Source organism: Zingiber officinale, chromosome 8B, assembly GCF_018446385.1.
Source record: "Zingiber officinale cultivar Zhangliang chromosome 8B, Zo_v1.1, whole genome shotgun sequence".
Lineage (NCBI taxonomy): Eukaryota > Viridiplantae > Streptophyta > Magnoliopsida > Zingiberales > Zingiberaceae > Zingiber > Zingiber officinale.
In genome coordinates this window covers 109,437,379-109,464,501 of record NC_056001.1, presented here as the reverse complement: position 1 = coordinate 109,464,501, position 27,123 = coordinate 109,437,379, and the positions used below count along the sequence as shown (strand labels likewise).

The 27,123-nt window shown below is 37.8% G+C and overlaps 2 protein-coding genes across 3 annotated transcripts; both read left to right on the top strand.

Annotated features, from left to right (window-relative positions):
• The first annotated feature begins 20,478 nt into the window (after nucleotides 1-20,478).
• On the top strand, nucleotides 20,479-21,612 carry LOC122014167 (transcription termination factor MTERF15, mitochondrial-like). Its single transcript, XM_042570346.1, has one exon. The coding sequence runs from the start codon at nucleotides 20,479-20,481 to the stop codon at nucleotides 21,610-21,612; it is 1,134 nt and encodes a 377-aa protein (XP_042426280.1).
• Nucleotides 21,613-24,250: 2,638 nt separating this feature from the next.
• LOC122014264 (transcription termination factor MTEF1, chloroplastic-like) lies at nucleotides 24,251-25,904 on the top strand. 2 transcript variants are annotated; one of them, XM_042570449.1, is made up of 2 exons: nucleotides 24,251-25,567; nucleotides 25,675-25,904. In XM_042570449.1, exon 1 carries the CDS (start codon nucleotides 24,438-24,440, stop codon nucleotides 25,554-25,556), a length of 1,119 nt encoding a protein of 372 aa, XP_042426383.1. In that variant the 5' UTR covers nucleotides 24,251-24,437; the 3' UTR covers nucleotides 25,557-25,567; nucleotides 25,675-25,904. The 2 variants fall into 2 exon arrangements, with proteins under 2 accessions (XP_042426383.1, XP_042426381.1); XM_042570447.1 differs by having other exon boundaries at nucleotides 24,252-25,567; nucleotides 25,670-25,904.
• Nucleotides 25,905-27,123: the final 1,219 nt, after the last annotated feature.

Here is a 27,123-nt window from a genome sequence, read left to right as displayed (position 1 = left end):
ATCCTAATATAATAACAAGCACATATATTTGATATTTATTTCTTTAATTTATCAATGGGTGAGATTTAGTTCAATAAATCAATAAGCCCGATAAGTTGGGAAATGATATCACTTATAGTGTGTGTTGTTGATTATAGAAGGAAACTGTGTCCTAGTGATCTAGGTTGAGAATGTCCCCAAGAGGAGCTCATAAGGATTGTCATGTTAAACCCTGCAGGTGGACTTAGTCCGACATGACGATGAAGTTGAGTGGTACTACTCTTGGAGCTAGATATTAATTAAGTGAGTTGTCAGTAACTTACTTAATTAGTGGACATTTGTTATCTTAAACACAGGGAGACTAACACACTCATGATAAGAAGGAGCCCAAAATGTAATTTGGGATTGGTGCGGTAGTTCAATAATAGTTCTCTAGTGGAATGAATTATTATTGATAAAATTAAGTTGTGTGTTCGGGGCGAGCATGGGATGCTTAATTTTATCGGGAGACCAAAATCAATTCCTCCTCTCGGTCCCTATCGTAGCCTCTTAATTATAGAGTACTATACCCACCTATACCCACCTTCTTACCCATCCTATAGGGGCCGGCCAAGCTAGCTTGGAGACCAAGCTAGGGCCGGCCATGGGTATGTTCATGGGTGAATTCATGTGGCCGTCCCTATTAAAATAAAAAGGAATTTTAATTTTAAAATTTTTCTTATGTGGATAATATAATTTAAAAGAGAGTTTAAAAATTTAAATCCTTCCTTTTATAAGATTCTACAAAAGATTAAGAGAAGAGTTAAAATCTCTTTCCTTATTTGTAGATTAAAAGGTTGATTTTAATTTTAGTAAAAACTTTCCTTTTAATTATATTCATGATTTAAAAGAAAGTTTGAAAATTAAAAATTCTCTTTTATTAGTTTCTACAAAAGATTTAGAAAAGATTTAATATCTTTCCTTATTTGTAGATTGAAAGGAGATTTTAATTTTTAGAGATAACTTTCCTTTTTGGAAATTATCCACATGTTTAAAAGAAAGATTTTAATTTATAAAATTTCTTTTTATTAACCAATCATGAAGGGATTAAAATTATTGGAGAAATTTTTATAAATTTCTAGAAACAAATTAGGAAGTTTTAATTTTTGTTTTAATTAAAACTCTCCTTGTTTTGGGGAGAAGAGTGGCCGGCCATTACAAATTGAAAAGAAAAATTATTTTTAATTAAATAAATTTTCCTTTTCAATGGAAAAAGAATTAAGGAAGTTTTTATTAAATTTTCCTTATTTGCCAAGACCAAGGATTATAAAAGAGGGGGTAGAGGAGGCTTCAAGGCTAACGACTCTATTCTATTTTCCTCTCTTTTCTCCTTGGGTGTGGCCGACCCTTTCTTTCCTCTCCTCTCCTTTGTGTGGCCGAAACCTTCTCATGGTGGAGATAGCTTTGGTGGCGGAAAGAAGAAGAAGGAGAGAAAAGAAGCCTCTTTTCTAGCATCCCTTGGAGCATGGTGGTGGTGGCCGAACCTCTTCATCCTAGGAGAAGTTTTGATGGCCGAAACTTGTAAGGAAGAAGAAGGTGCTTGGTGGTTCTCATCTCGGAAGATCGTTGCCCACACAACGTCCGAGGTTAGAAGATGAATACGGTAGAAGATCAAGAGGTCTTTCTAAAAGGTATAACTAGTAATTTTTGTTTCCGCATCATACTAGTTATTTTTGGAAATAATACCAAATACAAGAGGCATGCGATTCTAGTATTTCGAATATGTTTTTCGATGTTGTGTTCTTTTGTTTTCTTTTTCCTTGTGATTTGATTGTTCTTTTCGGTTAACCTAAAGTTATTTTAGGAAATTAAATATTAGCTTTCCATAAAAGGTTTTGTCTAGTCGGTGGTGGTTGCTCCCATATCCAAGAAGGCCATGTGCCTCGCCACGTCAGTACTGGGAACCAATTATGGAAATTAATATTTAATGAAATTAATAACTTAAGGTGATTTGGGTCGAACGTGTTAAGTTCCGCAGGAGATCCAAGTCAAAACCTAAAAGAACAAATAGATTAAGTTTTGGATCAAACATGTTAAGTTCCGCAGGCGATCCAAAATTTAATTTAAAAGAACACATGGTAGCTAGGAAAAGGTTCAGACCTTTGTACAAAATTTTTGTACAGTGGAACCTCTAGGTTTTCCGAGTAGCAACCAACAGGTAGCTAGTACTATGTGATGGTCAACAGGGAGTTCATAGGTCCGAGTGAGGCACAGTGCGTCCTCTTCGTCAAACCGGCTCTCCATGGTCGTGTACCAGAGACCAGGAGCGCCGGCGGTCGGCTGGGAAGTGCTAGTCATGGTCGAAAGTAAAAAAGAAATGCGGGACAAAAAGAAAGGGAAATCAAGCAGGGAAGAAAGGTGGCAGAACGACAAGGGCAGCTAACAGAAAGCGTAAAGGAATGAGGAAGTGAAGAAAAGAAGGGCTTACGAGTAAAAGGGTGATCGAAAGGGGTTGCGAGGTCGTCGGAGAGCTGAGAAACAGAGTCGCCATAGCAGAAAGAAGCAGCAGGGCGTCGAAGTGTGATGGAGCAGAAATGCGGCGGAGAGAAGAAATCGAGAGCTTTATAGCGTTGGCCTCTGATAGCCCTAGCCGTCTGATTCAGGTCGTAAAGATCGAGGCTATCATCCAGCCGCTCATTTCAAACGGCGGTTGTCCCATCGGTGGTAACGCCTCCGCCATACGCTGACAACAGTGAGATCGCCACGTGTCAGCAGGACACAGGTCACATTTAATGAACGCCCCTTACTGCGCGCAGTGCACGTGCTTGGCAGTAAGGGAGAAGATTCGGCATGGATTCCAAGGGAATACAAGGCACGAGCAAGACATCGCCGAACGGGTGTAATAAAGAGTGTGAGCCGAGCGGATGAGCATCCCCAAGCCCGGCCGAGCGGACTAGTGTAGCGGCCGTTACTCAGTCAGATCGGCGGTCCAGTCAGATTGGCGGTCCAGTCAGTCGGACTTCGCCTCCTTCGACTAGACTTGAAGAGGAGGCAAGTGATCCGGCGGTAAGAACGGGGGACCCCCTTTCCGAGGAGTCAACGCCACGTGGAAGTCAGAGGGCCAGGTGGCCGATCGGATAAGGAGGGACCGACCGGACGATCGAGAAAAGGTGGGAGCGGTAGGCCGACCGGAGAAGGGGGTTGACTGCCCGGCCGGCCGACCAGTGTCTGACTGATGGAAAAAGGTGCCCCGGCGGGAGTCGGGGTTCCGACGCTCGCTGAACAGGATCATAGGGCCGAGCGGACGGCACGCCCGGTCGAAGACATAAGGTAGCATACTGCGAACAGTCCCCATATAGCACATTACCGAGGATCTCCCAAGCATACCAGTGCATATGGAGGGTCGGACGTGATGTAAGTGCCGGCCGGCCGGACGTGAGGTGAGTGTCGGCCGGCCGGACGCCCCGACATGGAGTAGGGAGAGAAGGACAAGGAACATCTTCTGACAGCTGTCATGCTCTATGACTAGGCCATACTCCAAATCTGGCGACAAGGTGTTCTGCTGTCTCATCGAAGACGTGTCTGGACTGTAGCAGTATGGTGTCAGGTAAGCTTTCTGACAAACACATACCGAGGTATGGGCTAAGTGTTGGAACCCCAAGGTTGTTTTGGTGTGATCAACAAGTTAAGGTAGGTCATGTTTGTATTTAACCTTGTGTCTAAGTGTGCAGGAGCTTAGGAACACAGATAGTCGAGCGGAAGACGCAGCTAGCGAGAAGGACAGCACGCTGTGCGTCCAAGGGACGAAGCGCTGCGGAAGAGTACACCGGCGGACGAGAAGGAAGCGCGCGGTGGTTCCGAGGGACGAAAGCCGGAGCGGAAGATTGCTAGCGAGAAGGTCGACGACCGAGGGACGAAGACTGCGGATGAGTACGCTGGCGGACGAGAAGGAAACACGCGGTAATTCCGAGGGACGAGAAGCCGGAGGGAAGCACACTCGAGAAGACCGGAAGTTGGGTTCGGGTGAGCCCTTTTCCGGATAGCAGAAATCACCCATGCAAGCGGATCCGGAGTAGAAGACCCGGACCGAGCCGAACCAAACCGGAGCAGTGGTCCCCGGATGAAAAAGTCAACGTTGGTTGACTTTGGGCTCCGGGGCGCCCGGAACAGTCCGGGGCGCCCGGAGCAGCCCGGAGCAGCCCGGGGCGCCCGGACCCCTTCCGGGCACCCGAACCCAGTATTTTCACCAGATCGAGTCAAAACTCGATCCGAACGTTGGGGGATAAAATTTATCCCCCCCCAGGGCGCCCGGAACCCTTCCAGGCGCCCCGACCAAGGCTATAAATATAGTCTTGGTCCAGAAGCTTCAAATCAACTCAGAAATTTACATTCCAAACACTTGTGCGCTTCTGTTCTAGTTTAGCTTCTGTCTTTTGTGCTTTCACTGCTGTAAGAGGCTTCTCCGCCTGAAGGAGATATTTTAGTGCACGTTCATTCCTTGGATTAACAACCTCCTTGGTTGTAACCAAGTCAAATTGTGAGCCTCTTCTTTCTGCTTTTTATTTACTGCTAATTTACTTTATGCAAGTGTTCTGTTGAAAGTTCGAGAAGGGTCTTTTCTATTTATTTTTTTTAGGCTATTCAACCCCCCTTCTAGCCGCGGTCCTACAAGTGGTATCGAGTCAGGATCGACCGAACGAAGCAACGAGATGGCTGGATCTAACATCCACCCACCAAAATTCGAGGGGGACTTTGCAAGCTGGAAGAAGCACATGGAGGTATTTTTCGGTACCGATTTTGATTTATTTCTAATAATGGAACTCGGTTTTGAAGCTCCCGAGGGCAAAGCGAAAAATCAATGGACAAAGAAAGAGCAGGCCGAGTACGTGGCAAATAAGAAAACAGAATTCCATCTGCTAACCGTACTTCCGCCACAAGAAGCCAACCGTGTCGGCACCTACAACTCGGCAAAGGAGCTTTGGGAGAAGTTCCTTGAATTACACGAAGGAACATCCGAAGCCAAGCTTGCGAGACGGGACTTACTTCGCAACCAGCTCATCAACCTCCGTCTTGAAACAATTGCACATCTACACTCGAGAATACAGGAGTTCATCACCGGACTTTCGAATCTCGGAGAAGAGGTAAGTAACCGAGATTCGCTCAGGTACGCTTTAAATTCCTTCCCTAGAAATTCAAAATGGGCATCACTAGTAGATGCTTTTTACATTTCGAAGGACTTAGAAAAAATTTCATTAGAAGAATTTTTTTCAACATTTGAAGTGCATGAGTCAAGATGTGCAGGAATGAGGGAGCCAAAGAACAACGTCGCCCTCAAAGCTTCGAGAGACGAACCTGAATCGGAATCTTCTCTCGACGACGAGGAAATGGTAATGATGGTAAGACGATTTAAGAAGTTATACAATTCTAGAAAAACTAACCATCCACAGGGTAGAAAGAAAAGAACTATCCGCTGCTACCATTGCAACGAAGAAGGGCATGTCAAGGACAACTGCCCCAAGCTGAAGAACATAGACAAGGAAAAGGGTAAGAAGCCTATCCAAAAACGAAAGGCCCTGAAGGCGACGTGGGACAATACCTCGTCCGAATCGGAAGTTGAAGCATTTTCCGGACTCGCATTGATGGCGAGTCATCAAGACGACGACTGCGATTCAAGCTCTTCCGAAATGAGCATCGAGAGCATCGATGAAGGGGGAGACACGTCGGAAGAAAGCAGCAGCTCAGGGGGAGAAACGGACAACGAGATCGACAAGGTAAGTCAGGTACGATCTCTTCCTCCCGATAAAATGTTTAAGTTCGTTAAACTTTTAACAAAAGACTGTTGCAAATTAGAAAGTGAAAATAAAAATTTAAAAGTAATTCTAGCTAAGTCTTGTCTCTTAGAAGAATTAGATAAATTAAAATTGAAAAATGAGAAATGAGAAATTGGAATTAGAAAATCAAAATTTGAAAATTCAAATAGATAACTTAAAAAACTATGCATGTTCATCTAAAACCAATTTTAGAAGAGTTAATAATTTAAATTGGTACTTTAAATATCACCCGGGACAAATTAGGAACATTTCAAGAAAATATGTCCCTAAAAACTTCTTAGTTAATTCAGTAGGTTGGAACCTATATTGGGTTCCTAAATCATGCTTAAATTGATTTTTTTTAAAATTAGCGCTTTAAGTGAGAAAATTAAACAAAGAATTTCTTTATGAGGCTTTGTCTAAGGAAGTGGTTGTTGCTCCAATAACCAAGAAGGCCTAGTGCCTCGCCACGACCTGGAAGCCAAAATATTGAAATAAATGTTTAATTAACTTACCAATGAAGCATTAATACAAGAATTAATTACTGCTTGAAAAAGGTTATTTAAAACATTTTATTTCAATTTTGAAATTTACTTACTTATTTTTTTTAATTGCCTAAGTCATTTGCTCTAAAAGACTGTGCTTAAAAATTCTCAAAAATTTAAGTTAGAAATTTTTTTTAAAATTTTGTTACTTAGAATTTTTTTTTGAAAAATTGTCAAATCATTTTCTCCTAAGTTAAAATTTTTCTGAAACTTAGAAATTTTTTTAAAAAAATTTCTTAAAAACTTAAAACTTTTCTAGAAATATTTTTTTCTAAGTCTTTAACCCTTAGATTATTTTTCTTGGAACCCCATTTTTTTTGTGATCAAAGGGGGAGAAGGGAAAGTATAAGTCTAGGGGGAGGTAGATATATTTTTTCTATCTTTTTGCACTTAAGTTACAAATTAAGTTAATTTACTTAATTCTATTTTATGTCTATTTTAACCCTAGCTTAACTTGGGTTGATCACACCAAAAAGGGGGAGATTGTTGGAACCCCAAGGTTGTTTTGGTGTGATCAACAAGTTAAGGTAGGTCCTGTTTGTATTTAACCTTGTGTCTAAGTGTGCAGGAGCTTAGGAACACAGATAGTCGAGCGGAAGACGCAGCTAGCGAGAAGGACGACAGTCCGAGGGACGAAGTGCTGCGGAAGAGTACAGCGTCCGGTGGTTCCGAGGGACGAAAGCCGGAGCGGAAGATTGCTCGGGGAGCAAGAGACGCAGCTAGCGAGAAGGTCGACGACCGAGGGACGAAGACTGCGGATGAGTACGCTGGCGGACGAGAAGGAAACACGCGGTAATTCCGAGGGACGAGAAGCCGGAGGGAAGCACACTCGAGAAGACCGGAAGTTGGGTTCGGGTGAGCCCTTTTCCGGATAGCAGAAATCACCCATGCAAGCGGATCCGGAGTAGAAGACCCGGACCGAGCCGAACCAAACTGGAGCAGTGGTCCCCGGATGAAAAAGTCAACGTTGGTTGACTTTGCTGGCCCGAGCGCCTGGAACGCCCGGACCCAGTATTTTCACCAGATCGAGTCAAAACTCGATCTGAACGTTGGGGGATAAAATTTATCCCCCCCAGGGCGCCCAGAACCCTTCCAGGCGCCCCGACCAAGACTATAAATATAGCCTTGGTACAGAAGCTTCAAATCAACTCAGAAATTTACATTTCAAACACTTGTGCGCTTCTGTTCTAGTTTAGCTTCTGTCTTTTATGCTTTCACTGCTGTAAGAGGCTTCTCCGCCTGAAGGAGATATTTTAGTGCACGTTCATTCCTTGGATTAACAACCTCCTTGGTTGTAACCAAGTCAAATTGTGAGCCTCTTCTTTCTGCTTTTTATTTACTGCTAATTTACTTTATGCAAGTGTTCTGTTGAAAGTTCGAGAAGGGTCTTTTCTGTTTATTTTTTTTAGGCTATTCAACCCCCCTTCTAGCCGGCCCAACGGTCCTACACTAAGGACACGTATTTGCCTCGGTAGGCGTGCGTGAGCTCTTTCACCGCTCTATATAAGGAGCCTTATAATTCGCCGGAGGTACGCGTTCTACAATATTTGGAGCCACTTCTTCGTTGTTCGCTTACCTGACTTGAGCGTCGGAGGGTCGCCGCCGGGAACCCCTTCCCGGCCCGAATTCTGTGCAGGTTCGCTGGAGGTTCGTACGACCAGTCGGAGATCTACGTCAGCGACTCGGAGAGCGCCACGTGCCCAGCGTCCGTTGATTCAGCTTTCGGACAGGATCAGTTTAGAATTGGATCGCAAGCAGAACTTAACACTATTGATCCAAATTCACCTATGCTATAAATTTAATTAAATATTAATTTCCATAATTGACTTCCAGATTAAACATAGCGAGGCACTAGGCCTTCTTGGATATGAGAGCAACCACCACTTCCTAGACAAAGCCTTTTAAGGAAAGCTAATATTTAATTTCCTAAAATAACATTAGGTTTAACCAAAAAGAACAATCGAATCACAAGATCGAAAAAATAAACAAAAAAACACAAACTCGAATTACAAATTCGAAACTCTAGAATCATATACCTCTTGTGTTTGGTATTTCCAAAAATGACTATACAAAGAAAACTAGTATGATGCGGAAAACAATTACTTGTTATACCTTTCTTTGTAAGCAAATAACCTTTTGATCTTCTACCATATTCCTCTTCTAATCTCGGATGTTGTGTGTGTTAGAGTGTATACTAAAAGCCTAGCTTTTGGTATAAATATTTATCTAGAAATAAGAATCATATTGGTCAAATGTCTACATTTATGATAAATGTAGTTGTTCAATTAATTTATATTGTAGATAACATGGTGTGTGGTGTCACACACAGAGGATCATGTTATCAGTACCTTATAAATTATAAACAGTAGCTCACGACCATAATGGAAAGGAACAAACCATTGAAAGGTCGTAGTATAATTAGGTATTAGTTTATCCTAACTATATAATTACACTAGTACACTTAGAGTGTATTGAGTAGGACCATTAGAGGTCGTTTCTTTTATACTGATTTTATAAAGAAACAAAGACCTCAGTTATTATGGAAGTGTGTGCTCTTAATCCTAATATAATAACAAGCACATATATTTGATATTTATTTCTTTAATTTATCAATGGGTGAGATTTAGTTCGATGAATCAATAAGCCCGATAAGTTGGGAAATAATATCACTTATAGTGTGTGTTGTTGATTATAGAAGGAAGCGTGTCCTAGTGATCTAGGTTGAGAATGTCCCCAAGAGGAGCTCATAAGGATTGTCATGTTAAACCCTGCAGGTGGACTTAGTCCGACATGACGATGAAGTTGAGTGGTACTACTCTTGGAGCTAGATATTAATTAAGTGAGTTGTCAGTAACTTACTTAATTAGTGGACATTTGTTATCTTAAACACAGGGAGACTAACACACTCATAATAAGAAGGAGCCCAAAATGTAATTTGGGATTGGTGCGGTAGTTCAATAATAGTTCTCTAGTGGAATGAATTATTATTGATAAAATTAAGTTGTGTGTTCGGGGCGAACACGGGATGCTTAATTTTATCGGGAGACCAAAACCAATTCCTCCTCTCGGTCCCTATCGTAGCCTCTAGTATATAGAGATTTATACCCACCGCATACTCACCTTCTTACCCATCCAATGGGGCCGGCCAAGCTAGCTTGGAACCCAAGCTAGGGCCGGCCAAGACCAAGTGGATGAGTCATGTAGTTGGCCGGCCAAAGCTTGGGTCCCAAGCTTAGGTGGCCGACCACTAGAATATTAAAAAGGATTTTTAATAATAAAATTATTTCTTATGTGGATATCATGATTTTAAAAGAGAGTTAAAAAATTAAAATTTCCTTTTATAACTTTCTACAAAAGATTAAGAGAAGAGATTAATCTCTTTCCTTATTTGTAGTTTAAAAGGATGGTTTTAATTTTTGGTAAAAACTTTCCTTATTTGTAAATCATCTACATGATTAAAAGAGAGTTTAAAATTTGAAAATCTTTCCTTATTTGTTGATTAAAGGAGGATTTTAAATTTTAAGAAAACTTTCCTTTTTAAACATGTTCATGATTTAAAAGAGAGTTTAAAAATTAAATATTCTCTTTTATAAGTTTCTACAAAAGATTAAGAAAGATTTGATATCTTTCCTTATTTGTAGATTGAAAGAGATTTTAATTTTAGAGATAACTTTCTTTTATCCACATGTTTAAAAGAAAGATTTTAATTTATTAAATTTCCTTTTTATAAACCAATCATGAAGGGATAAAATTATTGGAGAAATTTTTATAAATTTCTGGAAACAAATTAGGAAGTTTTAATTCTTGTTTAATTAAAACTCCCCTTGATTTGAGGAAGTAAGTGGCCGGCCATGTTTAAGTGAGAAGAAAAATTATTTTAATTAAAATAAAATTTTCCTTTTCATGGCAAAAGAATTAAGGAAGTTTTTATTAAAATTTCCTTATTTGCCAAGACCAAGGATTATAAAAGAGGAGGTAGAGGAGCCTTCATGGGTGAACAACCTCTATTATTTTCTCCCTCTTTTCTTCCTTGGTGTGGCCGGCCTCCTTCCTTTCTCTTCTCTCCATCTTGTGGTCGGACCTCTCTTCCTCATTGAAGATCAAGTGGTGGCCGGATTTTAGTTTGGAGAAGAAGGAGAGAAAGCTTACATCCCTTGGAGCTTGATTGGTGGAAAAAGATCTTCATCTCTTGGAAGCATAGTGCTTGGCCGAAACTTGAAGAAAGGAGAAGAAGGTGCTTTGGTGGTTTCTCATCTCGGAAGATCGTTGCCCACACAACGTCCGAGGTTAGAAGAGGAATACGGTAGAAGATCAAGAGGTCTTTCTAAAGGTATAACTAGTAATTTTTCTTTCCGCATCATACTAGTTATTTTTGGAAATAATACCAAATACAAGAGGCATGCGATTCTAGTATTTCGAATATGTTTTTCGATGTTGTGTTCTTTTGTTTTCTTTTTCCTTGTGATTTGATTGTTCTTTTCGGTTAACCTAAAGTTATTTTAGGAAATTAAATATTAGCTTTCCATAAAAGGTTTTGTCTAGTCGGTGGTGGTTGCTCCCATATCCAAGAAGGCCATGTGCCTCGCCACGTCAGTACTGGGAACCAATTATGGAAATTAATATTTAATGAAATTAATAACTTAAGGTGATTTGGGTCGAACGTGTTAAGTTCCGCAGGAGATCCAAGTCAAAACCTAAAAGAACAAATAGATTAAGTTTTGGATCAAACATGTTAAGTTCCGCAGGCGATCCAAAATTTAATTTAAAAGAACACATGGTAGCTAGGAAAAAGTTCAGACCTTTGTACAAAATTTTTGTACAGTGGAACCTCTAGGCTTTCCGAGTAGCAACCAACAGTGTGGGCAACGATCTTCTGAGATGAGAACCACCCAAGCCCTTCTTCTCCAAGCAAGTTTCGACCACCACAAAAACTCCAAGAGATGTGAGGTTCGGCCACCACCACCAAGCTCCAAGGGATGCTAGAAACAAAGCCTCCTTTCTCTCCTTCTCCTAGCTAGAACTGGCCACCATGGACTCCTCTTGTGTTGATGCCGCCGACCACAAAGGAGGAAGAGAAGAGAAGGAGAAGAGGCTCTAGGGCCGGCCACCACCAAGGAAGAGAGGGAGGAAAAATAGAATAGAGTTGTTCGCCATGAAGGCACCCCTACCCCTTCTTTTATAATCCTTGGTCTTGGCAAATAAGGAAAATTTAAATAAAAACTTCCTTATAACTTTGCCATGAAAAGAAAATTTTAATTAATTAAAATCCTTTTCTTAAACCATATGGCCGACCACTTTAAAAGCTTCCAAAACAAGGTAAGTTTTAAATAAAATTAAAACTCCCTTATTTGTTTCCGGAAATTTTAAAAATAAAATTTCTCTAATAATTTATCCCTTCATGGTGGGTTATAAAAGGAAATTTAATAAATTAAAATCTATCTTTCAAACACGTCGATGATTTTCAAAAAGGAAAGTTTTCTCTAAAATTAAAAACTCCTTTCAATTTACAAATAAGGAAAGATATCAAATCTTCTCTTAATCTTTTGTAGAAATTTTTAATTTTAAAACTCTCTTTTTAAATCATGAACATGGTTACAAAAAAGAAAAGTTTATCAAAATTAAAATCTCCTTTCAATCTACAAATAAGGAAAAATTTCAAATCTTTTCTTAATTTTTTGTAGAAAGTTATAAAAGGAAAGATTTAAATTTTAACTTCTCTTTTAAAACCATGATATCCACATTAAGAAAAGATTAACAATAAAATCCCTTTTAATATGATGTGGTCGACCACACCAACCTTGGGTTCAAGCTATGGCCGGCCACACCAACTCAACTCATCCTATTTACTTGGCCGACACAAGCTTGGGTTCTAAGCTTGCTTGGCCGGCCCCATTAGGATGGGTATAAAGGTGGGTAAGAAGTGGATATGTGGTGGATATAAATCTCTATATACAACAGGCTACGATAGGGACCGAGAGGAGAAATTAGGTTTGGTCTCCCGATGAAATTAAGCTTCCCGTGTTCGCCCTAAACACCCAACTTAATTTCATCAATAATAATTCATACCACTAAAGAATTATTATTAAACTACCACACTAATCCCAAATTACATTTTGGGCTCCTTCTTATTATGAATGTGTTAGTCTCCCTGTGTTTAAGATGTCGGATGTCCACTAATTAATTGAGTTACTTGACAACTCATTTTAATTAATATCTTAATCCAAGAGTAGTACTACTCAACTTTATCGTCATGTCGGACTAAGTCCACCTGCAGGGTTTAACATGACAATCCTTATGAGCTCCTCTTGGGGACATTATCAACCTAGATTACTAGGACACAGTTTTCTTCTATAATCAACAACACACACTATAAGTAATATCATTTCCCAACTTATCGGGTCTTTTGATTTATCGAGCTAAATCTCACCCTTTGATAAGTTAAAGCAATGAATACTAAATATATGTGCTTGTTATTATATTAGGATTAAGAACACACACTTCCATAATAACTAAGGACTTATTCTTATATTAAGTCAGTATAAAAAGAACTTTCCTTAAATGGTCCTGCTCAATACACTTAGAGTGTACTAGTATAATTTATTAGTCAAGATAAACTAATACCTAATTACACTATGACCATTCTAATGGTTTGTTTCTTTCCATCTTAGTCGTGAGCTACTGTTTATAATTTATAAAGAACCGATAACACGATCTCCTGTGTGTGACATCACACACCGTGTTATCTACAATATAAATTAATTGAACGACTACACTCAGTATATATAAATGTAGATACTTGACTAATGTAATTCTTATTTCTAAATAAATATTTATACAAAAACTAGACTTTTAGTATATACTCTAACAATCGCCACGTGGAGGATCATAGTCAAAGTTGTCAACATCCCGGGCATTTGTCTGATCGGGCGAACCACCTTCCCGGTCGACATGAAGAGTAGCCGATCCAGCACTTCGACAGCTCGGCCAAATACCGAGCTTCCGACGCTTATAAAGCTTAAGCAGGGAAGGATGAGGGTCGAGCGGCCGTCTCGCTCAGTTAAACAGTGGATGCAGCCCCGACCAAGCAAGCACGACTCCCTCGCCCGACAGGACGGAGTCAAGACAGCAGACCATTGGCCGAGCGGACTCTCTCGCTCGGCCCAATAATGGTCAAAAGGAGAAGTTGGTGATATCTTCATAGGGACCAGTGTCACCGACAGGCGGCACGGTCAGACCGAGAATCGTACGGTGGAAGCTTCCACTGTCATGTCAGGGATATGCTCGGGTTGTTAAGGTATGACGTCAGACACGCTTTTCTGACACATCCTTTCCAGGTATGTTTTGAGAAGCGTGCATGACTGGGGAAGCATGCATGTGCCTCCCAGAAGTCCTATATAAGGATCCCCCAAGCTTCGATGGAGGTATGTTCACTACTACTGTAGCTACAGTTACGCTGCTACTCTTTTCTCTTCTCTATTTCATTCGCTTGCCGTCGGTGACTGACTTGAGCGTCGAAGGATCATCACCGGAGAATCCCTCCTCGGCTCAGCACAAACGATTTGTGGTTGCAAGCTTAGCTCGTTGGAAGTCCACGTCATCTTCAATCTACATCCAGTCAATATAAGCGACATCTCCTCAGCGTCCATCGATTCGACTCTCAGACATGATCAAGTATAATACATTATGTAAAATAAATGAAACGTTAAATATTTAAAGGAGCAGGTTAATGTTTTTGCTATATTTAAAGTATAATACCTTATCTAAAGAGATGTCTCCGAAGACATCAAAGGAGATGGAGGATATGAAGGCAGTTCCTTATGTTTCGACTGTAGGAAGCCTTATGTATGCAATGCTGTGTACGAGACCTGATATCTGTTTTGACATAGGTATGGTTAACAGATATCAGAGTAACCCTGGACAAGGACATTGGACTGCTGTAAAGCATATATTGAAGTACCTGAGAAGGACTAGAGATTATATGCTAGTTTATCAAGCAGATGATTTGCTCCCTGTGGGTTACACAGATTCAGATTTCCAATTAGATAGGGACAACAGTAAGTCTACATCAGGCTATGTGTTTACTCTAGGAGGTGGAGTCATTGCATGGAGGAGTGTTAAGCAGAAATGTGTCTCGGACTCAACCATGGAAGCTGAGTATGAGGCAGCCTCTGAGGTAGTCAAAGAAGCTGTATGGCTCAGGAATTTTCTAATGGACTTAGATGTGATTCCTGGTTTACCCAAAATCATCATAATTTATTGTGATAATAGCGGTGCAGTTGCAAACTCGAAGAAATCATGAACCCATAAGGCAAGTAAACATATAGAGCGCAAGTACCACCTGATACGAGACATCGTCAAGCAAGGAGAAGTTGTCGTCGCCAAGATTGCATCAGCAGATAACCTGGCAGATCCTTTCACTAAGGCCCTTCCGTCGAAACCTTTTGATCGGCATGTGGAGGGGATGAGAATCAGATGTATGACAACAGATATGACAGCTTAGTCTTTTAGTATAAGTGGGAGATTGTTAGAATGTATACTAAAATCCTAGCTTTTGTAAACATTTATTTTTGAAATAAAAGAATCACATTGGTCAATATCTACATTTATTTGTTAAATGTAATTGTTCAATTAATTTATATAGTAGACAACATGGTGTGTGGTGTCACACACAGAAGATCATATTGTCGGTTCTTTATAAATTATAAACAGTTGCTCACAACTAAGATGGAAAGGAACAAACCATCGGAATAGACGTAGTGTAATTAAGTATTAGTTTATCTTGATTAATAAATTACACTGGTACACTCTAAGTGTATTGAGTAGGATCATTTTAGGTAAGTTCTTTTTGTACTGACTTAATAAAAGAACTAGACCTTAGTTATTATGGAAGTGTGTGCTCTTAATCATAATATAATAACAAGCACATATATTTAATATTTATTTCTTTGACTTACCAAAGGGTGAGGTTTAGCTCGATAAATCAATATGTCGATAAGTTGGGAAATGATATTACTTATAGTGTGTGTTGTTAATTATAGAAAGAAACTGTGTCCTAGTAATCTAGGTTGAGAATGCCCCTAATAGAAGCTCATAAGGATTGCCATGTTAAACCCTGCAGGTAGACTTAGTCCGACATGACAATGAAGTTGAGTGGTACTACTCTTGGAGTTAGATATTAATTAAGTAAGTTGTCAGTAACTTACTTAATTAGTGGGCATTCATTATCTTAAACACAGGGAGACTAACACACTCATGATAAGAAGGAGCCCATAATGTAATTTGGGATTGGTGTGGTAGTGCGATAATAACTCTCTAGTGGAATGAGTTATTATCGATGAACTTGAGTTGTGTGTTCGGGGTGAACACGGGATATTCAAGCTCATCGAAAGGCCAAAACCAATTTCTCCTCTAGGTCTCTGTCGTAGTCTCATTAAAGCCTCAAGTCTATCCAAAAAAAAGATCCATCTTGGTGTCCAAGAAGGGGGCCGGTCCATTGCTTGGTGACCAAGCAATGGCCGCCCATCATATCCTCTTAAAGGGTCGACCCTATGCTTGGTGCCCAAGCATGTAGGGGTCGGCCATAATAATTCAAACAAGGAGGGGTGTTTTGAATTTTTAAAATCTTATCTTTGTAGAAAACTACAAGTTTTAAAAGAGATTATAAATTTAAAAACTTTCTTTATTTGAATTATGCCACATGTTTTAAAAGAAAGTTTAAAAATTTTAAAACTTTCATTTTTTAACCATCCTCATGGTTTAGAAAAAAAAATGAAGAGAAGTTTTAAATTTTAAATTTTCTATCACCATGTTAAAAAAGGAAATTTTATAAGAGAAGTTTTAAATTTTAAAACATGGTTTTGATTTTTAAAGCTTTCCTTTTTTAACTCCTACTTTAGAAAATTAGAAGAGAGCTTGTAAAATTTTATAAGGGATTATAAAATTTTATTAAAAAAAATATTTTCTTCCTCTTTAAGGGGGCCGACCACCCTTGCTTGGTGCCCAAGCAAGGTGGCCGGCCAAATAAGCATTAAATTAAAATCATTACCCAATGATTTGGTGATTGATTCAATCAAGAGGAAAGAAAAGGAAAATAAAAAGGGAAAAGGAAAAACAAGAGGAAGATTTTAATTTTTGTAAAAATTCTTCCCTTATTTGCCTTGGGCAAGTAATATAAAAGAAGGGGTGAGGAGGCCTCATGAGACACAACTCTTATTCTCTTGCTTGGAGATTTTGGTGTGGCCGGCCCTCCCTCTTCCCTTTTCTTTTCCCTTTGCTCTCTTCTCCTCGATGGTGGTGGTGGCCGGATTTTAGAGAAAGAGGAATAAATCTTTTGGGTGGTGTTCATCTTGGAGGATCGTCGTCCACATGACGTCCAAGGCGAGGTGAGGAATACGACAGAAGATCTCGAGGTCATTAGCATACAAAGAGAAAGTATAATTAGCAATTGTTTTCCGCATCATGGTAGTTATTTTTCTTTGTATGAATTCCAAACACAAGAGGCATTAGATCTAGTTTTTCGAATTTATTTTTTGAGTTTGTGTTTTCTTTGTTTTTTGAATTTGTGATTCGATTGTTCTTTTTGGTTAACCTAGAGTTATTTAAGGAAATTAAATATTAGCTTTCCTTAAAAAGCTTTGTTGAGGCGGTGGTGGTTGCTTTCATATCCAAGAAGGTCATGTGCCTCGTCATGCAGTCCTAGAAGTTAATTTTGAAGATTAATATTTAATGAAATTAATAACATAGATGGATTTGGATCAATAGTGTTAAGTTCCGCTTGCGATCCAAATTTAAACCATTAAGAACAGATAAGTTAAATTTGGAATCAATGGTGTTAAGTTCCATCTGCGATTCCTAATTTAACTTCTAAAGAACACAATAGGTTATTTAAGGAAAGGTTCGACACTTGTACAAAATTTTTGTACAGTGAAACCGTATGTTTTCCTAGGACTAACCAACAATCAGAGACATGATCTAAATTAGATGTCATGTAGAGCTCAGAGCAGGTCAGGATGACCGGATGTTTATAGTGTAGCTTAAAGTAAGTCAAGAGTGATCGGGTGCTCGTAGAGAGACCCAGACTATAAGAATAATTATGATTATTCGTTTGAGGAGAGAATTGTTAGGGATACAATTAAAGTTCCATAATTTGTGGGGATTAGTTAGGCAAAATTTGAACAACTGTATTACTAAAAAAAAAGGGAAAGAAAAAAAAATAATTATCTGACTAAAGAAAAAAAGGGAAAAGGCTTTCATGAGTCTGACAAACTGAACCTTTTGCATGTACTTCTAGATCTGTTAGATCTATGGAAGCTAATACTTCTTCTTCATGGTTAGATACTATAACCAGAAGAAATAATACTTCTACTTTAGGACCTCTAAGACTAGAAGAAGTGATAGATGCAGATAAAGACTTAATAATTTTCTCTAATAAACAATTAAATGCTTTAAATCCAAAGAAACTTTATAATCAAGGAATTCTTAATTTCTCTACTTCTGTCTATCGACATCATAGACAAGAAGCTCTTCATCTCCCTGATAGAGGAGAAGTTAAACTTGGTCTTATGACAGAAGAAGCTGCTAAAAGCCTCTATCTGTGAAGACATAATTATATACATCTTGGTCTTATTGTATTTGGCCTAAGAGGTCTAACTAGAGCTAAATTAGGAGGAAAAATATTATTAGTTTACATGATACTCGCTTCTCTGATACAGAGAAAGCTATCATAGGATTAATTGAAGTAGACATGAATGCCAATTTAGGCATTACTTATTTATGTCCCAATTTTAATATGACTATTTGTGATTTTGTTAAACATATACAAATACATATCCAAGCCAAAGGATATGGCCAGTTTCAAGGTGATAATTTGCAACTTGATATAATTTTCTTAGGAAAAATCATGAATTATATGCATAACCACTTTAAAATCTCTGTTACAGATATGATAGAAGCCTTAACCACTAAAGGCATACACTTTTTAAAACCGAGAGAATACACTTCTGAAACATTAGCTGGTTTAGAATGGAATATTAATTTACAAAATCATGATGCTACGTTAAAACCTACTACATCACTAATGTATAAAGACAGTAATAATCAGCTTTCTGTAAGGTTTTCTGGATATCAGCCCACTTCTATGATTCCTGAAATAAAAACAGAAGAAGAATCAGTACCTCATTTAAATTTAATGTATCAAACAACTACAACATACTTAGAAAACCAATTACAAATACTTAAAAGTCTACATCACAAACATTTAAAACTGATGCAGACTAAACCAATAGGTAATATGCAACTTATGAACCCTGCTGAATCATCTGCAACTTCAAAACCATATGAAGTTCGACTACCAGAAAGTACTATGAAAACTATGGATTATAGACAAGGGCATCCCCCTAGAACCAGGATAGTACCTTATACTAATAATAATCCTTTAGTTAGAACAACAGGAAAACGTAGACCTCCAGAAATGACTTTCTTTGGAAAAGATGCAATATTATTTAATATTACAGAATGTGATCCATAATTATCTGACACCTACTTAGAACAATGGATAGTTGAGACTACCAGGCTAAACATGAAATGGATATCGAATCTGGAGAAGCATGATTCGAGTAGGAGAAAACTACTTAGGAGATGTAGCCAGGGCAGCCTGGGAAGACTTCAAAACTCATTTTCCTCAAGAAATAGCTCGTATTGCCTCTCAAGATAATAACATACTTAATTTTTGATATGTTATTCATAGACTCTTAACAGTCAGAGATGCTAATACTGGTTTAGATATTAGACAAAAAGAAGTGATGAGAGACTTAGAACAATTATAATTATTTAATTAAAATTATATTAAACCTTTTTTAATGACTTTTTAGCTCTTACATTAATTTCAGGAAATTACTATAATACTGAATTAGGAGAAAGATTTTTTAGTAAATTATCTGGAGAATTAGAGAAAGAAATTCATAAGTCATGGATTGACTTGCAAGTATATTCTTGTTGTTGCTGTTGTGGTGCAGTGAAGATAAACCTTTTCTGCACTAGCTTATTTGGTTGTGCAAATAAATCACCCATTATTTTGGATATTTTGGATTAGTTTCAGCATTCCTATGCGAGAATTAAATTTCATTAGATGCAATATCCAGTAAATGCATTTCTTTAAGCTGTAAAATTACTAGTAAAATGTTCATTACAGTGATAGGAATCATTGGTACTGCAGTGACTTTAGGGGCTAATAAATGGAACCTTAAAATATTTAAAGGATTGAAATTATTAACTCCTTTCATGCATAAAAAATTAAAAGTATACTTTATAAAAATATTCTTGCAAACTATTTTATATTAGTATAACACTTTATGTTAAATAAATGAAACCTTACAAATTTAAATCAGGTGGTTTTTTTGGGGGTAAAAATGAAAGGGCAAAAATCAAAAGGGTGTTCCAAATTATATAACTTATAAAAAAAATACTCATTTAGAAAAAAAATCAGATGTTTTATTCTCATTATATCTTTTAATGGACGATGTTATAGTAACTACCGATCGATGTTATAATAATTATTGATAATTATTTTAATATGTAATAGTTACTAAATAATTATTATAAAAGTAATTATTACGTTTAATAATGGTCAAATATTATAATGTTATTCTTTATTTTTTAGTAGTTATGTTTAGTTAATACAACATATAAAAGTTATTGAGTAATTATTATAAGTATTTTATAATAATTTTCAGGAATTTAAATAATTTTGATGGTAAAAATATTTTTATATAATAATGATTTGTGTATTTTCATATAACAGTGTGTAGTAATTTTAATTAAAGTGAAATAGTTGAATTTTTATCTATCGTTAAAATCTTGTGGGTGGGCCGTCTTTTTTTTATTTTGTTTTAGAAAATAATTGTGACAGTAAAAATATTTTCATGTAATAATGATTTGTGAAGTCAAATAGTAAAATTTGCACGTTCTTACACCCATCGTTAAAATAGTGTGCGGGCCGTCTGTGTCTTTTAGTTTTAATTTTGAAAAAAAAAATCTTTTATGATTTGAATAATGGCGTACTTTTTGTTTATAACCTAATTCTTGGCAAGTAATGTAAGCAAAAGTGAAATTTGTTGGTAGCTGAAATTAGGTTTTCCAATTGGGTCTTTGCGTGACAAGCCGTCTCGATGCTGCCCCTTCACTCCCTATTCCGCTGCCGTGCGCTCCTTCCATCGATCCAACTCCGTCGCGTCTTCTTCTCCACCGGCGCTTCCGCATCCTCCTCAGTCGCTACCGCTTCTCCCGATCCTCACTTCCTTGTCGAGTACCTCGTGAATACATGCGGGTTCACCGCCGACGATGCTTCCAAGGTCTTCAAGTCGCGCCCCCGTTTTCGGTCCGCCGAGAAGGCTGACGCCGTTCTTGGATTTCTCAAATCTCAGGGCCTTGATGGCGCGAATCTCAGAAAGCTAATAACTTGGAAGCCAAGTTTGTTCGGCTGGGATGTGGAGACGAACCTCGCTCCAAAGTTCAAATTTTTGCGCGACATGGGGTTCTCTGAGTCCGAGGCCGTCAATGTCGTTATGCTGCACCCCACCATTCTTTCCCTCAGCATCCAGAACACGCTTCTCCCCAAATTGAAGTTTTGGGAAAGTCTTTTTGGATCCAAGGAGATCCTCCTCAAGAATCTCCGGAGGGGTAACAGGTTTATAGGCAACAGCATTGAGAATGTGGTACGCCCGAACTTGAACTTTTTACGGGATGAATGTGGTATTCCTGAAGACCGAGTTTCTCTTGCCATTAAAAGGCACCCCAGTTTCATCGTGCTGAACCCAGATACCTTCCGGGCTCTGGTCGATAGAGCTGACGGGCTTGGAGTTCCCCGGGGATCTAGAATGTTCCTCTGGATCCTTTATGTGCTGCACGCGGTCAGCAGGGAAAAATTTGAAGCCCAAGTAAAGCTCATGAAAAGTTTTGGTTGGTCGAACTCCGATTTCAGTACTGCAATCATGAAATATCCAAAATTTTTAAGCCTTTCCATAGAATCGTTGCAGAGAAAGATGGAATTTTTGGTCAAGGATGTTGGGATTGCACCTTCAGACATTGCTTACCACCCGACGCCTTTAGGATTAAGTTTGGAAAAGAGGTTAATTCCTCGATTTCGTGTGATGGAGATATTGAAATCTGAAGGGTTATGGACGTCAAGAAACAAGATACATGGATTTTTATCATCATCTGGTCCAAAATTTTTGCAGAAGTATGTGCTCCCTTACCAAGATATGCACCCCAAACTTCTTGAAGTTTTGTCTTGTGACGTGTAGCTGAGTTCAAAGGGAATAATCCAAACTGCTAATGAATGCTATATTTATATAGGTTTGATTTTTATGACTGGATAAGCAATGATATTGAACCAATCTTGTCATAGTTTTCATATGTTGTACTTGCAGTATTCATATTATATATTATGAATGTAACTGCTACTGTAGGCATGAGGATATTAGGTTTCTGAGTTCCATTTTGCAATCTGATTGAGTTGAGAAGGATTTGTTAAAGGCCTTATCACTTGAACTCCTTCCAATTAGAAGATATTTGTCTTTTAGAATCATCAATGATATAGAACCAATCTTGTCCTAGTTTTCATATGGTTTACTTGCAGTATTCATATTCTATATTATGAATGTAACTGTAATTGTAGGCATGAGGATGTTAGGTTTTCTGAGTTCCATTTTGCAATCTATTGAGTTGAAATGGATTTGTTTTAGGACCTTAGCAGTTGAACTCCTTCCAATTAGAAGATATTTGTCTTTTAGAATCATCAAAAGCGATTTTTGCCCTCTTTCACAAGCAGAGTTGGATTTAAGCCTGAAAACAATACCCATCTGCCAAGATTATAGAAAAATCATTTTTAATTTTCATATTCTATATTATACATGTCATTGTTTCGGTAGACATGAGGATGTTAGGCTTTCTGAGTTCCAGTTTGCAACTCGATTGAGTTAAACAGGATTTGTTTTAGGGATATGCCAGTTGAATTCCTTATAAGAGGAAATTTGTCTTTTAGAATTATGAAAGGCGGTTTCCCCCTTTTTGCATGTAGAGTCAGATGTATGCTGAACCTATTTTCTTTCAAATTAGTCGGAACATCAGCCGGTTTAATACTTTTGAATGTTGAAGGAGCTTAGAATTCACATTGCAAGCTCCTTCTTTGAGCTTTACAGAAAGTGATATTCTTATTATGAGGAAAGAGTTTATCACCTGCTTGAGTATTTGAATCAATGAGAACCGAAGGTACTAACAGTATAGCAATCAATGGAAACTCTATTTATAATAATTCCTAGTCTTGCATTGTGTATTGTTGGAAAATTATTTATATAGTTATCTCTAAATAGTTAGAACTTATAGCTTGTTGTTGTTATTGTTGTGGTGTAGTGATGATAAACTTTTCCTGGACTATCTTATTTTGTTGTGCAAATAAATCCCTCATTCTTTCCTAGACTATCTTATTTATAATAATTCATAGTCTTGCATTGTGCATTGTTGGAAAATTATTCATATAAACTCTAAATAGTTATAACTTCTTGTTGTTGCTGTTGTGGTGCGGTGATGATAAACCTTTCCTGGACTATCTTATTTTGTTGCGCAAATAAATCCCTCATTCTTGGATATATTAATTTTTTGTTGAGATGATATTTTGGATTAGTTTCAGCATTCCTGTGTGAGAATTAAATTTCATGAGATAAAGTATCCAGAAATTGCATTTCTTTAAGCTGTAAATTACTAGCAAAATGTTCCATTACAGTGACTTTAGGGACTAATAAATGGAACCTTAAAATATTTAAAGAAATGAAGTAATTAACTCTTTTCAGGCATCATAAATTGAAAGGAAAATATTTTTGCAAACTATTTTATATTAGTATAAGAGTAAAGTAGAGAAAAATCTCCAATCAGAACTTGAATTTTGCATACAATCCTCACTCATAAAAAACTTTGTTTCCACTCTCTGCATATAAAGTTTTATTTGCTTCAACTCCCTCATGCAAATATTGTGACCTAATTGCCTCTCAAATTTTTTTGATACAAAAGGTCCAAAAATGAGTATAATTTAAAGAAAATTTAGTATATTTTTTATCCAATTGAGTATCATTTAAAGAAAATTTAGTATATTCAAGTATATTTTTAATTAAAATTGTCCTTCATATATTTTAGGTATAAATAGTCTAAAAATGAGTATAATTCTTATTAAATTTAGTATTTTAAACTAAAATCGAGTATATTTTCTATTTTCTATTAAATTGAGTACGACTTTTTTCCTATTTAATATAATTCCTTCTAAATTCAGTACCATTTGAAAAAAATCTAATATATTTTTCATCCAATTGAATATCATTTAAAGAAAATTTAGTATATTTTACATCTAATTGAGTATCATTTAAAGAAAATCTAGTATATTTTCCATTCAATTGAAGTAGAAAAAGAATCGTACTCAATTTGATAGAAAATATATTAGATTCTAGTTTAATGTACTGAATTTAAGAAGATTTATACTCATTTTTAGACTTTTTATACTTAAAATATTAGGGTCAAATAGGTAAGTATATTAAACTAGGGAGTGAAAAGAAAGATTTCTTCCAATAAAAAAAAAGGTAGATCCGCTACCTTAGCGGTCCTCCTAGTGCCGGCCCCACGGATATGGAGGGAGGTTCATGCAGGTATACAGGCCATAGGCGCATGGCGGGATAAACCCCAGGTCGTCAGTTCCTGAGAATCGACCACTGGCCATTACGCCAGAGATACCATGCGCCCACCGTCTGCGCTACGCCCTGGGGGCAAGATTTCTTCCAATAAAGAGTGTATACAAAGTTGTGTTTGTCAATGGGGACTGTATGTAAATTTTCCCTTAGTATAACACTTTATGTAAAATAAATGAAACCTTAAATATTTAAAGGAGCAGGTTAATGTTTTTGCTAATTTTTTTCATTGGCATGAAACGCAAAAGTGAAATTTGTGGGTAGCTTTAAGAAAATATGAAACGTATAGGGTGGTAAATGTGAAATTAGCCCTGAAGTGAAAAGCCTTTTGCAATTAGGGTTTTGCGATTTGGTCTTTGCGTTATATTCGTGGCGAGCTTTCCTGGTCGGCCGTCGCGATGTTTCACCTTCACTCCCTAGTCCGCTGCCATGCTCTCCTTCCATCGATCCAACTCCGTCGTCTCTTCTTCTCCACCGGTGCTTCCGCCTCGTCCTCAGTCGCCACCGCTTCTCCCGATCCCCACTTCCTTGTCGAGTACCTCGTGAATACATGCGGCTTCTCCACCGACGATGCTTCCAAGGTCTCCAAGTCGCTCCCCCGTTTTCGGTCCACCGAGAAGGCCGACGCCGTTCTTGGATTTCTCAGATCTCAGGGCCTTGATGGCGCTAATCTCAGAAAGTTAATAACTTGGATACCATCATTGCTCGGCTGCGATGTGCAGACGATCCTAGCTCCGAAGTTCAATTGTTTGCACGAATTGGGGCTCTCTGAGTCTGACGCCGTCAATGTCGTTATGTTGCACCCCATGATTCTTTCCCTCAGCGTCCAGAACACGCTTCTCCCCAGATTGAAGTTTTGGGAAAGTTTATTTGGATCGAGGGACATTCTCCTCAGGAATCTCCGGCGCTGTAATAGGTTTATGAGCACCAGCATTGAGAATGTGGTACGCCCTAACTTGAACTTCTTACGGGATGAATGTGGTATTCCTGAAGACCGGGTTTCTCGTGTCATTAGAAGGCACCCCGGCTTCATCGTGCATAATCCTGAATCCCTCCGGGCTTTGGTTGATAGAGCAGAGGGGATTGGAATTCCCCCGAAATCTAAGATGTTCCTCTGGATCCTTGATGTGCTGCACGGGGTCAGCAGGGAAAAATTTCAGGTCCAAGTCAAGCTCTTGCACAGCTTTGGTTGGTCGAACTCGGATTTCACTGCTGCATTCAAGCAACGTCCAACCTTTCTATGTCATTCCACAGAAATATTGCAGAGGAAGATTGAATTTTTTATCAAGGATGTTGAACTTAAACCTTCTGAGATTGCTAACCACCCAATCGTTTTAGCATTTAGTTTGGAAAAGAGGTTAATTCCTCGATTTCAATTGATGAAGATATTGAAGTCTGAAGGGTTATGGACTTCAAAAATCAAGCTACATAGTTTTTTCTCATTGCCTGGTCCAAAATTCTTTCAGAGCTTTGTTCTCCCTTACAAAGATAAACTCCCCAAGACTTGTGTGCTGTAGCTGAGTTAAAGGTGAATAATCCAAACTGCAAATGAATGCAAGGATTTATCTGAGTATGTTATTTTAGAAGCAATGATATTGAGCTAATCTTTATTGTTGTTTTCATGGTCTAGTGAAGACGCCCACTGACACAAAGGGATTCTTGGTCAAGTCTTATAAATGGATGGCACGCTGGGATCTGGGCACTAGCCCAATCAACTCAGTTTGTGACACAATGTTGGCTTGCCCCATTTTTTTCTTAAGAAAGTTAATTTGAGTTGCCAAATTTCATAATGCTTGGCATCTAAAAGTGTTCACATATGCTGATATGCAGAGTTTGTTGCAAGAAGAAATTTGGAAAAAATTAAAAGGGCTTATAAATCATCAAAAAGAGCACTTTTCTAATATAAAAATAAAAAATAAAAAGGGATTTCAATGATATTTTTCTTTCAAAAATACCTCTTGACTTAGCCCTATTTTAGTAGCTGTTATAATATATAAAAGTTATCTTAATATAATATATTTAAGATAAGTTTGGAGTTTAGAGTTTACACATGTACAAACTATCTAGTAGTTATTAAAATATGTAGAGGTTAATGAGTAACTGATATAATGTATTATAATGAGTTTAAAATTTATTATTTAGGGTTTTGATTATTATATCAAAATATTATTTATTAATTTAGTTAGAATTATTTAAATTTTATCAAAATCATTTTAAATATCATAGATAGATCTCTTCACAGATTTATTCTCTTCTGTCGCTGCCAACTGTAGTGTTCCTTCTCTTTGCAACGAGGTATCTATTTTCTATCTTCTTTTACCATCTTATTACTTAAATTTATTAATTTTGTGTGCTTATTTATAAGTTGTTTGATTGGATTTATCATTTTTGATAATCTATTTATGTATGTTATTATGATATGTTATTTTATGGCAATATGAAATTATAAATTGTGCGTATAAGCTCTTACACGTTGAATTTGCTAATCATACATATGTTTTGAATTTATCCAATAGTCTAAATTTAATATTGAAAAGATATAAGAAACATCATTAATTTAAAAGAATATAAGAGATTTTTAATGGCATTAGACCTTTTAGATAGAGTTCAAGAGTAAAGTTATAAGGTCCCCTCAGATGAGTCAGTGACTAGCATATGAGGTGTTATCATAATGAGGTCTAGGGTTCAAATCTTGGAAAATCCGAGATAAATATCACCTTTATGTGTTAGTCACTATTCCAAAGGCTAGTAGCCGCCCGTGATTTACCTCCTCCGTGTTGGCCTTGGGATGGGTTGGCGGGGGCGCTGGGGGCGAGCGCGCCTTTTGTCACAAAGAGTAAAGTTATGAGGACTTAAGTCCAAAATGAATAATATCATGTCATTGTAAAGATATGTGAATATCCTTTAGACATAACAAATGATATCAGAGATATGATCTAAATCAGATGTCATTTAGAGCTCAGAGCAGGTCAGGGTGATCGGATGCTCGTAATGTGGTCTAAAGTAAGTCAAGAGTGATCGGGTGCTCGTAGAGAGACTCAGACTATAAGAATAATTATGATTCTTCGTTTGAGGAGAGAATTG